The sequence below is a fragment of the Vanacampus margaritifer genome, chromosome 11, assembly GCF_051991255.1.
Source record: "Vanacampus margaritifer isolate UIUO_Vmar chromosome 11, RoL_Vmar_1.0, whole genome shotgun sequence".
Classification (NCBI taxonomy): domain Eukaryota; kingdom Metazoa; phylum Chordata; class Actinopteri; order Syngnathiformes; family Syngnathidae; genus Vanacampus; species Vanacampus margaritifer.
Genome location: NC_135442.1, coordinates 1801793 through 1817767, shown reverse-complemented (window position 1 = coordinate 1817767; position 15975 = coordinate 1801793). Strand labels below are relative to the sequence as shown.

Below are 15975 nucleotides of genomic sequence, written 5' to 3'. Positions count from 1 at the left end.
GCTGGAAGAGGGAAACCTCCAAAACCTGCAGGACTCTGGCCCTTGAGGACCGAGGCCAGAAGTGGCAAATCCAGGTACAGAAAATAAAAACCCTGCAACAGTTCTGTTTGTGTCTACTCAACCGGAAAAAAGCTTGACTGGGAGCACCTGTGGCTAAAGCCAAACTGTGGCAGGGTTTTTCCTGTCTGGACCTGGATTTGCCACCTCCGGGTATGGATATCTATCTGATACCGGCCTCATTTCACGGTTATGTTTAAAAATGACTACGCACAACTGTTTGAAAAAATAATACATGTATAGAACTGAAAACATTGTTAGTTTCCTTGCAGTATTTCTCTCATTTCATACTGTAAAACTCAGAGGTTAAACAAGTTACATGTTAAAGTTCCTCTTTCATAAATTCGACAACTCTCATCTGTTGAACTTTTTAAGTTCATAGATAGTTTCTGCCTGCATCTTGTTTGAGGGTTCAGGAATTGCCTCACAAAGAAATACCAGTATCTCCCTTATGGATGCTCATTTTAAAGATGTTCTAAAGATCCTCAGTATGGTTGAGGTCAGGGGATGAGTGAGTTTGAAGCTAAAACTTCAGTGATATAGGCAGCGTAGGATGGTGCGTTGTTGCGTGATCATTATTTTACTGTGCAGAGTAAGGTCCGTCGTTTTATATACGAAGGCAGGAGATGGTAAGTTAGGAAGTCCACATCTTTTGCAGAGGTCACTTTGACACCCTCAGGCACCCTAAAGTGGCCTGCCTGCTCATTATTCCGGCACTGGAGACGTTCTTGACACTCCAGAGGCACCAACAGCTTCAAATAGCTGCTTGCTGCCCATTAGTGGCTTTTTAACAGCTGCTCTCTTAATATGATACATTTGCCGGAGAGAAACGTTCCTTAATGCGGTTTGAAGTGAATGAAGCTGTCTGAGTTTGCCGTCTGAGTCACAGAAACATTAGCGCAACATTTTGCAGTACGATGAGTTCCTTGAATTTGACAGTGTTTTTGTTCCTCCGCGTGGGATCAGACTTCTCTGTTCTTTTCACCGACAGGAAAAAACTTTTTCCCCCTTTAAGCCTGAAAACTGTGACTTGCTTCATAATGTACAACAACTTCATACAAAAGTAACGGTCATGAAAAGTTATCATTAAACCTGTCAGAGATTTCCATCGGTGATCCCAAAAGATCCGAGATACTCCAACTCAAATATTTAATCAACTTAAGTCCTGTACACGTGATCATTTGAACACAGTAGACCAGGGATGGGCAAACTCGGTCTTCAGGGCACAAAGTCCTGCAGGTTTTGGAGGTTTCCCTCTTCCGACACAAGCTGATTCCAATCAACAGGCTCGTTATCAGAGCTTACTGATGAACTGAGCATATTCCAGCTGTGTTGGAGAAAAGAAACATCCAAGACCTGCAGGACTCCAGCCCCCGAGGACCGAGTTTGCCCACCACTGCAGTAGACTGTAATGTAACGATATTACTTTTTTTGTAGGGTTAATTTAATCCGCGTTGAGAACAACCGGACCCCCACCCCTTTGAGTTTGACCATCTTCCCCAGTCCTGGTCCTCGAGGGCCGGAGTCCTGCAGGTTTTCAAGATCATTATCAGGGTTGCTGATGAGCTGATTATATGAATCAGGTGTGTTGGAGGACGGAAACATCGCAAACCTGCAGGACCAGGATCGGGCAAGTCTGATCTAGATGTTGGTTGCGATGAGCTTTCGGCACTATCCTTGTATGCATGCAGCCCCCTGTCAGACGAGCACTCCACTCCGGGGACCGGCCGTAAGCAAAAATGAACAATTTACCTCAAGGATCAATAGTGAAAAGCCATTTAGGTCCATTTGTGGCGTTAAACTGTAATTACACACAAAGAGGTCTGCTTTTCGAGAAGGAGCGTTTGGTGAATGTACAGTGAAGCTTGGGGATTCTTGCTTCGGGAGCGTGGGCTAGTTCAGACGTTCCGAAAATAGCTGGAGAGGTTGTCAAAGGCGCCCTTTTTGTGCCGTCATTGCCAAAAGAATTTGAAAAGAAAAGCACAAAGGCAATTCAATGTTGCACCAGCAGCAGAGAGCCTTCAGCACTTGACTGACCTGAATAGTTTTCCAACGGCTTTTTCTGTCTTTTGAGTTAGAGAAAAAATAATGACTGCGATTGACTGGCAACCACTCCGGGGGGTACCCCACTTCTCTCACCGAGAGCTGGCTGGGATAGGGTTCCAGGTCAAGCCATAATTATAATGGGGACAAACAACGTAGAAAATTAATGAATGATTATTTGCTAAAGATGAACACAGTCTTCATCAGTGTGCAACTTTATTTTGTATCAAAAGAAGAGCTAGAATTGCACAATTGAAAAACGCTTGGTAGCGCCACCATTTAAGTACTATTGCAAGGTTGTACTGACAGTTTTATCAAATATGACAAAAGGTGATTTTTTTTTCTTTCTATTACAAAAATCAAAACAAATCAAGGGTTAGCCTTGATTTTTAATTTTTTTTTATTTACTGAACTGTTCACTGTCTGCCAAAGTGCCATTAATTGTCAAGAGAATTGAGTTGAGTTCCCTGCCTCCAAACAGTCTTCGTATCGCAAATTTACACTCGCAAGTCAAAGCAAACAAATCAGGCTGCTATCTCAAACTCGTAAGTCGGGTCACGCGTAACTCAACACAACCATGTATGTGAATTGTGACTTGGTTCTTTAATTTCGCACTTGAAGGATGGCCAGGGTAACTCCGCAGACCGTCTATTCGTACACAAGCAATTCAAACGTCTGCTTTTTAACTTGGCAATGTTCCACTTTTGAGACAAATACCGATATATGTCACGTTTCGCCATCCAGCTGGAGGGGGGGAAAAAATACTTTTGGGCGGCCCAGTCCGCGAATAAAGTGGCTTTTACGATCTGAAGCCAGCAGACAGTCTGGGGGGGGGGGGGGGGGCAGGGGGTTGGGGGAGGTTGGGAGCTTGCTTTGATGGGAGTGAAATAATCGTAGGCAACTAATCAATACAACACATCCTGCTAAGACCCTCTCCTCAGAGACATGTCTCACACACACACACAAACACACACCTGGACCGCCGTGTACACAAGTTCACACACGTTCACACGCGTTCACACACACCATTAACTTCCATGTAGTGCTTTGTTTCTCCCTGGTGTGTGTGTGTGTGCGAACCCAAAAAAAAACCAAAAAAACAGCCTCACCCCACAAGACCGAGGTGTGTGTTGCACACATTTCTCCAGCGAGCGTGCGTGTTTGTGTGTGCAAGAAGCATTAGGATGTGTTGACGCAATGCAGTCTGGTGCTCTAGTGCCTGTTGTAGGGAAAGTGAGAGTGGCCATTAAAAATGTATGTAGGCCAGACATCAGCCGCTGACCAACCGCCGCCTCTCGGGAAGAAGACGGACGGACGGACGGACGGACGGACATTCTGAGCGAGAGCTCGGAGGCGTCGTGTTTCACACTCGCTCGCTCTCGGAGATTTGGACGATAAACGCGCCGGAATCCCAAATCCTGTCTTGGGGCTAATTTGAGACGGAATCTCTTTTATATATGTTCATTATATATTCTTGACACCATGGCAACCACTTTATCTCCCGTGCTTCAGATTTGACTACTTCTGCCTCCACGCTCGTACAACACCATTAGATTTTGATACTCAGTTTAAGGATTTGGACTTTTTTTTATATATATATTTTTTGTAATCGCAAATGATGCTTTGAGCAGAATCATCTGTTCATCCATCATCACTATGTTGAAGATGTTTAAAAGAGACATATTATTTATTTATTTTGGGTACAGACGCTCCCCACCTTACGAACGAGTTACGTTCCGGACGATCGTTCGTAAGGTGAATTTGTTCGTAAGTTGCTTCGGTGCTATATTTTGTATTATAATTTATGTTTAAAGCCTATATAAGTATATTGAAGGTTTATATAAGTATGTTTAAGGCTTGTACAAGTAACCTGCATTGGTTTGTACTGAACAAAAACTTTTAATAAAATGGAGAGAATACGTACAGTACTGTACTGTACTACGTATGTTAGAGAGAGAGAGCGAGACACACACACACAGTATGTACATGTATATAATAAGATAAATAAAATGAAGTTGAACTTACTTTTGGAAGATGTACTCAATGCTTAAGGAGATGATGGAGGAGGAGGAAGAGGAGGATTTTATATCATGAGAGATTCTTCGTCGTCGCTGGAATCGGCTTCAAAAGTTATTTCCTGCTTCATGGGGACCGGCGTTTTCTTCCTCCTCCTCCTCGCCACGTTGCTCAGCCTCCACTGAGCTCTCACAGCGCCAATCGTCGGTATTAGCGGCGGAAAGAAGCACTACGCGCAATACAAAATCGAACTTACAGCATTTCTTTCCGAACATTTTTCGACATACTGTACGCGCAGAAATGTTCGTATGTACCGTTGTTCGCAACTCGAATGTTCGTAAGTAGGGGAGCGTCTGTATATTTTTTAAAATGACGTTGGGGCTGTACGCCTGTACACGTAAGCTAACTGGAAACAGTGGTGTTTTCTGCAGAGGGGGTCTTTGGGGGTGGGATGGGGGGGGGACTTGCTTATTATCTGCGAGACGCGTAAGAAAACCGCAGCAATTCTGCTTTTCTTGACTTGCACTGATCCATCATCGCAAGGCGATCCTGCCATCCTTTGCTGCACGGCATTTCAATCAACATCAGCATGAGCTGTATCATCAAGGCCGATTGTGAAGGTGCCTGCCTGGGGATATTTGTCTGTGTGTGCGTGTGTGTGTGTGTGTGTGTGTGTGTGTGTGTGTGTGTTGCGCTTGTAAGACAGCCGAATGTTGGCGCTTTAGCGAGAGCCGGGAGAAAATGAAAAGACTGAGAATAATGACAGATTTATAATTACAGTGTCTGGCATCTGCCTGGGGGAGGTTATCTGCTAAGTTAGTCCTAATAAAAGCTGACACCCAACGGCGGGCCACACCGCGTGCGCTTGTGTACACGCAAATGTGCACGCTCAATGTGTGTTTATTGCACACACTTCATCGTGGAGGTGTTGTTGATAAGCTTCCTGTTAGCTTGTCAAATTGGCACATTTTCTTGTCATTTTTTGTCCTGATTGAGGTCAGAGGTGAGCTGGAGCAAATTTTGCCAGACTTGCTGGGTACACCCTGGACTGGAGTTCAACTGCAGCATTTACACTTTGGGACAATTTTGTCCTCAATGAAGCTGAGACGCATGTTTTTGGAAGGCAGGAAAAATAGGCAAATTCCACAGTGGAGCTGAGATTCAAAGCTAGAACCTCTGAACTGTGAGACGGATGAGCGATCCACTAGCTCACTGTGCTACTCCACATGAACCCAAGTCAAAAATAATAATAATAATAATAATAATAATAACAACAAGACAGTAGTTTTTCAGTATCAAACTTAAATGAGTGGAATTAACTTGTTTTTTTCAAAGCAATTTTTTTTTTGATTCCTCTATTATTGCTTGTACTAACCAATGGAACTGCTACTGACGTTTGGCTCCATTTGACCAATCAAATGAAGCCAAGCAGTCACATGACTGCACACCAAGTGTTTAATTTCCATGGAAGTGGGTCAAAACATCAGAGAAAAGAACAGTTATGTAACATGCCTCGTCCCGCCTATTGTGCTGTTTCATGAGTGGAAACAGCAACAAAAGTTAATTGTACACTATTTCTTGAGGCCGAATTACACTTAAATTTGTTTTTTGTTTTTTCTATACAAATGAAATCTATTGTGCTTTCAGTAATTTGCACTTTCCCATTTTATATTCTTGTGTAGTTGACGTGAAAAGCGTTGATTTGAAAAATGAATAAAAAGTGACTCAAGTACAGATGAAATCAAATCAACGCATTTTTACTTTGACGTGTATGATTCTAAAGTAACAGTACTCTTACTTGAATATATTTATTTATAGAAGCATGTTGACGCATGATGTATGCATTAAGCATTATTTGAAATGTTTCGTGGACGATGATGATGTGAAGAATGTTCTTGAGGATTATTTTCAGCTCTGACATTTTTTAAATAATGAGAAGAACCTCAGGTCAAATTGAGCCAGGACCATTATTATTATTATTATTATTATTATTATTACATGAGAGGATTAAGACCTGCAAAAAATTCTACATTATCAATGTTGTCACTGGGTGAAAACCTTGAAGCAATTGTCTCCCATTTGGTGAGAAAGCAAAATTGTATGCAGAGAAGACGAGCACGGATGCGCCGAGTGCCCGAGGCTGAGAAGAAGCCATTTGAGTTCTTTATTCAAATGTGTAGGGAAGCAAACATTTAGTTGCATAAAGTGCACGTTAATATGCAATTGCCTATAAGGACTAAATTAAAAAATGACAAATTGAATTAGTCTGTCTCGTGGGAATTTTAGTACAACATAGAATGTTAAAGCCTGCTAATTAAAACCTTGTAGGATGTTCTTTAACAGGAAAAAAAGGTCTTTATTACAAACATGTCTCTCTTTTTTTTATTTAATAAACGCTCCTTTTTTGTTACGGGTCAAATGAATCAATTTAAAAAAAAAAAATAACTTCATGGGGAATAGTTAACTCGTTCACTCGCAGCCCTTTTCACTGAAGCAACCCCCTTCGCTCCCGGCTGTTTTACTGGATTTGGACTGATTTTGCAAGACCCACAGAATATTGTGTTCTGTTGCTATAAAAACATGGAACCTACCAAAAGAAAGATTAGAGTCTTTTTTTTCATCAGGAAGAAAAAGTATATTTGCATCCATTTCCGTTTTGCAGCAATTAACATTAGAATATAGTTTTATCATTATTCACAAATCTGTTTAAAACAGTGGGGGAAAGAGCTTTTTGCAACATGCCCCTGCTTGATCTCTTATACTCTGCTGCCACCTGCTGGCCGTTTTTGTAATAACTACCATTGCTTCAAGCATTCTCTTCAGTTATGAGGCTGCATCAAAGCCTTCTGTATGACCTAGCATAAAAAAACATATAAATACGTCTTTGGGGATAAGGTAATATTTAAAATAGAACATATTTATACATTTTTGGGAGCAAAGGAGTTAGAGTTGTACAGAGTATGGACCTTTTTTTTGCTTGTCTTAATAAGGGTGGTCAACATATACAAGAAAGATGGTTGACATGTACATGTCAGTGTTCTTTTGGGGTTATTTGGACCCTTGGCTCCTTTTAGCTGCATAAAACAAATATATTGAGATATTAAGTTTTTAGGCAGTCAGAAAAGTAACTTAGAAGTATCTTGGATACAAATTCAATTTATAATCATTTTATGGTGGTTTAAATTATTGGATCAAAAGTGATAAGAAGGTTGCAAGAGTGTTAAACATTTACACTTTTTTTTCTAGATATGCTTAAAAGTCATTTTCTGATCACTCATCTGTATTTTCTAGTGATGACTTTTTCAAAACAGGCTTGATTTATTTTTTGGACTTTTTAGTGTACACAAGTATCTGTAACTGTACTTGGTACTTTTGAACGTCACCATCAGCAGTTGGATGGTTGCCGCAGGTGACACAATTGATGGCGCCGGCGCCACCACCGGAAAGGCAGCCCGCCCACTGCGGCCGGCGTGTGCATTATACTCGTTGAGCTTCATCAAGATAGTGTCAGGCGTGGAAGGACGTAAGGAGATGCTAAACAAACTCTTTGGGATAATGGCATGCTAATGCTACGATGTTATCAGCAGCCAAGTTAGTACTTTTTTTTATTGGATTCGGGGTTGTTTTCAAGACGCAGCCAAATGTGCCGTTTTCTTATCTCTTTGTTTCTATTGTGACGCTCTTTTATCGGAGCAGCCTTCTGTGCAGCCTGTCTATTTTTTTGTGTGCAAAGTTTCATCTATTTGGCTATTGTGTCAAACTGAATTTGAATTTCAACGGGATGACAACGCACGGCCCCGATATCCTCGCCGTGTAAAAGATTGAATGTGTCTTTTCCATCGAGTGCATTTTTTTTTTTTTTCTAACCACCATTAACCCTTCAGTCCTTTTGAGTCGGCATCTCGCGGATGCTGTCCATGCATTATTGTGACACAAGCAGCAGTTGTGCAACTGACCTGTTTTTGTTGCAGGTGCGTGTGCAACATCGACTGTTCCCACATCAGCTTCAATCCGGTGTGCGCCTCCGATGGCCGTTCCTATGACAACCCCTGCCAGGTGAAGGAGGCCTCCTGTCAGAAGCAGGAACGCATCGAGGTCAAGCACTTGGGACACTGCCAAGGTCAGACTCAATATTGGAGCCACATTCCAACATGTCACCAATTATTTCAGTCTTCTGTGTTTTTTTCCCCCAAAAAATGATGAGTCATTTTTTGGGGGAATTCGGTCTGCTACTTGTCGGGGGTTTGAATTGAAAATGGAACGTTCCATCAAACATTTCTCGTTAAATCCCAATTACAAGCAGTATATCGTCGCTGTGGGCCGGAATCTTCACATCGCCTTAATGATTGGCCCTATTGAGTATTTTTAGAATCTATCAATTATTCAGTCGATTCATTTTAATTTTGCATTAAGCATTTTCTTTTCCTGATTACTGTTTAGTAACCAGTGATATGTGTTTATTTCGTACTTCATAAAAAGGGGAATTGATGTTGTACTATGTTACCGGTTCAGTCATTGTTTTCCAAAGTAAAAACAAATGTTTGAAAATCAGTCTTCTTTCATCAAGGACTACAGAAATCAGTGAGCTGTTGATATGCTAAAATCAGAGGATTTGGACCCTTTTAAATAGCAAAATGGCTCCAAACGATCACTCAATTATTGAAAGCGATTCATTTTGACAGCTCTAGTTTAAAGAAATCAAAAGTGCAGCATCGCTCAAGAACAATCATTCGACAGCATCGCCCCAAAATTGTCTTCAATCGCTAATTTCATGAGATACAGAAAATATTTCATTACACTGTATTTAGTTAGAGTCAAATCAGTCTGCCAGTGGGGGCGCGTGTGACCCTCGTGAACGTGTTTGCTTTGCCACGCAAGAATAAAGTGTAATTGCGCATCCACTACAGTAGGTGGCAGTGGCGCTCTCATTGCCAGGGAGAGCGCAAGTATTCGCTCCTCTGCACAGGTGTACTTGCAACAATTTCACAGACAAATGATACTATTTATAGTTGCGTCAGAGAGTTGGGGGGGGGGGGCGCAAAATATTTTCTTCTTCCTGGAGTGGCGATAACAAAAAATAATTGAGAAGCACTGGGTTAGACAGACGCAGATGTCTGCACAGCGAGCACAGCCCATCAAAGTCTGCGCTCGTGAAAAGGCCCAGACAAGAAAAGACTTTCAGCATCACTTTCCTTCTTTAAAAAAAAAAAAAACTTTAAGAGCCATGAGTGATGAATTTAAAAAAAAAAAAAAAAAGATTAAAGAGGGTAATGGGCAGAAATGAATCTACACATTTGAGGCTGAAATAGGTTTTAACAAAAGCCGCCTACTCCAATGTATCTAACGTAACAATTTGTCTAAAGAGAATTGAGAGATTTGATCTTGAGCTATTTTCAACACTTACAAATACAAATTGTATTTTTGGGTGCTCAAACGGTCATTTAAGTTGATAAATTATTGGCATTATCGCAACATTTGTTAGCGCAACACAAAGCTAGCAAGTTGTAGATGTGAAATGTGGGAAAGTCAGCAAAACTGAAAATATCTAGTTTGAAGTTTGGCAACTTGAAATTTTGAGTTCCCCCCATTTTTTCTTACATTTATGGTTAATAATTTCAAAAAACAACAAATGAAAATTGTCCCCTTACTTGAGTTATTTACTTATTTTTAGTTACTCTTTTTGTTTTGAGTTTAGTTTTTTTTACATTTAGTTAGTTGTAATTAGTTATCAGGGTGGTTCTGTTAGTTTTTATGAGTTTTAGTTATTTAAACAATGCTTAGTGTTAATATGGTTTTAGTTAGTTTCAGTATTAATTTTATTTTTTTTGTTAATTATAAGTGTACCATAAATATATGGCATTTCTTACCTAACGTTGGATTTCTGACGTGTTAAATGAAAAAGCAGGCGAGTCGAGCCATCGCAGCCAAAAGTCAAGCAGGCAAAATTGCCGTCATCTGAAGGTGCTTTTCTATTGGCTGCTGCTCGATGACATCACTTCTGTGTGACACACTTTCAAACGTATTTATACCGGTTAATATTGAAACAAATAATATGCTTAAATTAATAACGGTACCAAAGACTAAAACGAAGGAGATTTTTGTTATAATTATAGTTAGTTAGCTTTGTAAAGTTTCAGTTAGTTTTCGTTTTTTAAAAAGCGTTTTCATCTTTATTTTATTTCGTTATTGAAATCGTTTTGTTTTTTCGTTAGTTTTCGATAACTAGTAAAATAACCTTGGTTTTAAATCACATTTATCAATGAAAGTGTTCCTCCCTTTTGTCTTTAATACAACTTTTTTTGCCCACCAATTGTACTCGATTAAATATTTATCCAGCGTTGCAGCTGATGTCGAGCGCTTACACGAGAGAGGCAAAAGAGGAGTCGAGGTGCTTCCTATATTGAGTGATTTGTCTGATTGTTCTAGCGATTTTTTTTCTCTCCAACAAAGCGACTTTAATTCCAGCAAAGAAACAGACAAGAAGTCAGTCAAGAACGTGTCACATTGCCCGGCGTGTCCATGTATTGCACAATATGTGCCGCTTATCAGAAGCCAAATCGAACCGAAGCTCGCCCATTTATGAGATGCTCCTAAATTCCTGTCAGCTTTTTATACGTCGACAAAGTGTCCATTGTGATCGAGAAGTTAAGATTCCTTGAACCCCTCAAGTGGAACAGCGACTCAATAACAAGCACCATCTGTTGGCGACACGCATTTGTGAGACGGATGCAACGCGTGAATTCTCATTGAAAGTTGCCCTTCAAAATACATCTTTTTCCCTCGCAAGCCTATTACAAAAGATGCGGAGAAAAAAAACATGGTATACCCCAGAGCCTCCTGCGGGTTCTGCTGCCAACTTGAAAAACATGTCGGCGTCACAAAAATGAGTGGATGCCGTCAAGCGGCAACTGCTGTGCGGGAAGATTTCATCAAATAGTCAGCGTGACCGAGCACAATCTGCCGATGGACTCGGAGATTGTAAAAACAACGTTCAGCCATCATTTTGTCTTCTTCATTGGGCCCCTGGGCCCCGCCCCCCCCACATGATTTTTTGGCAAGTGAAGCCAAATACAACCTGGACTGGTCACCGGTTAATCGCAGGGCCTTGAAAGCAGTGATGTCCAAACTATGGCCCGGGGACCTTTAGAGCATGTATAAAAAAAAAAAATTGAATTTGAAGCGGCTGTGACACACCCGACAACTGATCAATTTGACTTGTACATCTTTTATAGGTATGAAAACAAAACAATTTCAACCGCATTTCTCTTTTTCGTTAAATGAATAAATAAATATCGATATTTCTGTTTCAGAAGCAAAAACGTTTTCCACCACTTTCTGCAGCCTGCATCAAGTTCTGATTTGTGAACATATCACATTAATGATAAACTAAGTAGAGTAAGATCTTCAATCCATGCCTGCCCTGACCTCTCCCCTTTCAAAAAAGAACTCAAAATCGATCTGTTCAAAGTCGCTTTTAATGTCTAATGTTTAATATTATGAAGGTTTAGTTTTTTATTATTGTAATAATTCTATGTTTTGGACTTTTTTTTTAAGCTTTTTTTGTACTGATTTTATTAACGTCCTCGATCTTTTTGGGACTTTCTGTGAAGTGTCTAAGTGCCTTGAAAATCGCTATACAAAATAAACGTATTATTATTATTAAGTAGACACTGCTTTTTTTGTCATCTTAATACCGATTACACTTGCTTTGATTCTGAATGTGGACATCTGCTCAGGGCGGGGGCATATCTACAGTTTTCTAGTGGGAGACAGGTTTGTGGGGCGCCCCAAAATCATGAATCATCCCAATGTATTATTATTATTATTGTTTATAATTTAAAAAATGAAAAAAAAAATGAAAAAAGAAGAGTCCCAAATAGTTTGCCTTATCTTCAACAGGTGTTAAAAATAGCTATAAAAATAAAAAACAACAACAAAAATAATTATAATAGATTAAGATTTGATTGAGTGGTTTTAGCATGTTTAATAAATAACAATATGATCAACAATAATGTCAACGTGACCCCTGCATCCTTCGATTTCTCTGTATGCAGCTGTCCACGGGAAAAGTTTGGACAGCGCTGATTTAGAGGAAAGACATTTAGAGGACACAAGGAACAGAGCTCGCCAGAGCAGGAGAAAAAAAATTTGTTGCTGGCTTTCAAGGACCAAAAAAGTTCCAAGCAAATAATCGCTCATCTAAACTCTTTTCTGCCAAATGCCGGCATCGGTCGAGTCCTGATGGAAATGATTATTTTATTTTGAGTATTTTGCATGTATTTGGTAGGTTGGAATGATCATTTCTATCTTAACGCGGTAGCCTCGATGGGTGAAGTGAAGAAAAGCAGCTAAAGACTCCCGCCTCGCCCGCCTCGCCCACCTCGCCCGCCTCGCCCGCCTCGCAGCTACTGCACCTTCCGTCCGCATTGACAACACGTTTGCTCTAATCACATTACGGGAACGTTTGCAAAGATAATCTGCCGCCCCCAACATACAGTTAGCCGGCGTATAGTCACAGCATTACGCAATGTTAATTACCTTTTAGTCTAATGTCTTCCATTTGGATTCAGTGTTTGTTTGTTAATGTTCCAGGCACGGAGATATTTTATTAATCAGCCTGCTTAAAACCCATAAAGTGACTCATTTCTTTTTTTTCCCTGCTAATCCATGTGGCTGAAGATAAAGATGTGATGGTCTTGTTTTGTTTATTTTCCTGCCGCATTGGAATTTGTCTGCATTCCGGCTCACTCACTTACGCGCCGGTTGGAATTGGCGCAAGGTGCCGTCGTGTGTGCAGAAAGCGCATCAGCCGCTGTCACAATTCAGCAAAGGTGCTGAAATCACAACGTTGCCTTTTCATGTGCGAACGGACGTGTCGCCTCGGCGGGGCACTTAGGGACAATTGATTGCAGATTCCAGACGAGAGCTTGAAGAAGTAATTGGGGACAACGCAATCAGTCCTAACTTGCTTTGGGACCAGAAGAGACGGCGGGCTTGCCACATACGCGACCCGCTTTGGGACAGAATAAGCAGATTGATGGCGGTGTACTTTATGCAATTTGTTTCAATCTGGAGAAGTGGCAAGAGAAACAAATGACTTCGCCTCACTCGGGACAGCCAGAAATTCGAATCGGGCAAAACTTGTAATTAAAGCTGCAAATGGCGATGAACAGGCCCTCGCGCCCGACTTTTCATTGCGATTCCTCAAAATGATCCTACAACTCGTCGTTTTAGCCCAATTCAAACAAGTCGCCAAACAATGCCGTGAATTTGTTTCTCAACCCCTGAGCGACTTTTTTTTTTTTCATTTCTTTATTTGATCCCACTCTAAATAGAGGCACATTTACACGACAGAAGTTTTTCCATGTTCATACTGTGCCCCCTCCCCCTTAAGAGGAACAGAGATTGAGTTTTGGTTAACTTCCTCTCCTTTCTTTCTTTTTTTTTCATCCAAGAAACTTGGGGCGCTGAATGACGACCTGCCAGTCTTCCCGTTCTGTGTTCCCCTGTTGGTCATTGTCGTTCACATGTTTCATGTTTCTTGTATTGGTTGTGCCTTTCTAAGGATCAATAAAGCAATGCAGCGCACGCAGTGGATCCAAACACCAAAACGGGCCGACATCTTGACCAAGCAATCTTAGTCATCTTAAACGGATGTCATAGAAAGACACAATTTGAGTCTGATATTACGAGCGTAAATAAATAATCCCGAACTTGAATCAGCCAACACATTTCTTGCTTTCTTTTTTTCTCTCCATGACTGCAAAAGTGCAGAAAAGACGTTGGCAAAGTCACAGTGGGAACACAAACTGCTGGTGATAATGAGTGGGAAGGGGCTTTTTTTTTTTGCTATTGTGAAGTGAAGCAATTTTCCAAGCAGCACCAACAAAAAATAACAATTCTCTCTTATCTTCTGTACCTCCAGACTGCTCTCTTTTCCACCTTTGTACAGTATAATGGAGAAGAAAAAAAAAGAGATGGTGGCCACTTTTCCAGTCGAATACAATGTGCACATTTATATGCATTAAGTGGCAGGTGCGTTTGGCTCCTGCGCACTTTTGAAGAGCTGAAATCACATTGAATTTTCTTGACTTGCCACTGTGGATTTTGTTCAAACGCGGATCTCCTAATGGCCGGGTGAAAGGTTTTGGCCTCGGATCAATGTCTCTCTCTGGCCTTTTTCCAGATGGGAACAAAGGCGCAGATGGACATTTCGCACCCACCGACATCACAGGTAAGTGCAGACATTACATGCCACAATGTCATGTGCAATACACGTGTTATGACACATGTTAAGAATGGGTTTTACCTGTGTGACATAAGTTACATATGCATGAAGCATGAAATTCATAACATGTGTTACATGCGTGTTACATGCATTACACATGTTACATGTGTTTTGCATTACATGCGTCATATGTATTACATTTGTTAAACATGCATTGCACATGTGCTACACCTGCGTTGAATGTGTTCCATATGTACAAAACACGTAACAAGCATTACGCAAATGTTACATGTCCATTACATGTGCATGAAGAGACTTAACAGTTTTTAAAAATGCCTCACATACGCGATCAACATGTTACACATTACAGACGTTGCACTTGTAATGCATGCGTTGCATGTGTTACACCCACAGCATGCATTACACGTTAAACACGCATTGCACATGCTACACCTGTGTTACATGTTCCATATGTCCTACACACACAGCGTGCGCAGCATACAAACGTTACATATTCATTGCACATGCATGACGAGCACAAACAGGTGTTCCAGTGCATGTTTGTTAACTCTTTGACTGCCAAAAACGTTAAATAACGTTTAGTGAAATCCTATGGAGGAGTGCCAAAGACGTTAAAAGACGTTTGTTTCAAAACAGAGGTGAAACTAAGCATTTTCTATTGTTGATTACTGAAAAACGGAATAAGGTAGAAACAAACTTTTTTTTCTGATGAAAGATGGGAGTCCAATCTTTCATTTGGTAGTATGTGTGTTTCCATAGTCCAAACACATAATTTTCTGTGGACCTTGAAAGATCAGTCAAAAATGCTTAAATCGGCTGGCACCCACGGCATCCCTTTTCTGAAAACGTCTGGCAGTCAAAGAGTTAAAGAGATGGCCATCATGTCAAGACAGGCATTCCAGGTGCTACAAGTGCAATGCATGTGTTGGATGGATGAGTGGATGAATGAATGGATGGATGGATGGATGGTCGGGTGTTATGAACACATTTGTGTGTTTCATGCCCCGCTTTGCATTTTCTCTTGTCAGGAAACGGGCAGGCAGATGGCCTGTACACCCCCTGTCCAGATCTGTACAAGAACTATTGCGTACATGGAGAGTGTCAGTTCCCCAGCATACCTGCCCAGCCCTCATGCAGGTACACACTCACACACACACACACACACACACACACACACACACACACACACACACACACACTAACTAACAACACGTTGTGGCTATGTGGAAGGTCCGTGTCGCAAAAAGAAGAGCGGCCGCCTATTTGTCCTTCACAGCAGCATTGCGTCGTCTGCCGCTTGTGCCATTTTGCAGTAGTCAATTTTAGGACGCATATGGGAATTGCAAGATAAGAGATTTGATTAATCCTAAAGAGAAAAGAAAAACAAAACGGTTGTGCTCATGTAAATAGACAATGAAAACAGTTGAGAGTGAATGTAATGACTCTCTGCATTATGTAACGACATTACACAGAATGGCTAATGTTGTATCGGAGGGACAATAATGTGGTGTCGTCCCGTCTTCAACAAGCAATTATTGGCCGCCGCGTTGTTGATGCCGCTGACGTCGGCGTCGCTGCTGACACAAAAAAAGAATTTGCAATCCACACGT

At 41.0% G+C, this 15975-nt stretch overlaps 1 protein-coding gene and 1 long non-coding RNA gene across 4 annotated transcripts in view; one reads left to right on the top strand and one right to left on the bottom strand.

Moving 5' to 3' along the window:
* LOC144060178 (uncharacterized) overlaps positions 1–8189 on the bottom strand; it is a 95485-nt gene extending 87296 nt beyond the window's left edge. For 2 of the 3 annotated variants that reach the window (XR_013295863.1, XR_013295864.1), the window contains exon 1: positions 8073–8189. This is a non-coding gene — a long non-coding RNA (uncharacterized LOC144060178). The remainder of the gene's footprint in view (positions 1–8072) is intronic. The other variant, XR_013295865.1, reaches the window with a different exon arrangement.
* The window catches only part of tmeff2a (transmembrane protein with EGF-like and two follistatin-like domains 2a), a 100932-nt gene that overhangs the window by 80076 nt on the left and 4881 nt on the right, over positions 1–15975 (top strand). Inside the window, exons 6-8 of the mRNA XM_077579427.1 lie at positions 8088–8236; positions 14303–14350; positions 15394–15502. Coding sequence (XP_077435553.1) covers positions 8088–8236; positions 14303–14350; positions 15394–15502 — 306 coding nt within the window. The remainder of the gene's footprint in view (positions 1–8087; positions 8237–14302; positions 14351–15393; positions 15503–15975) is intronic.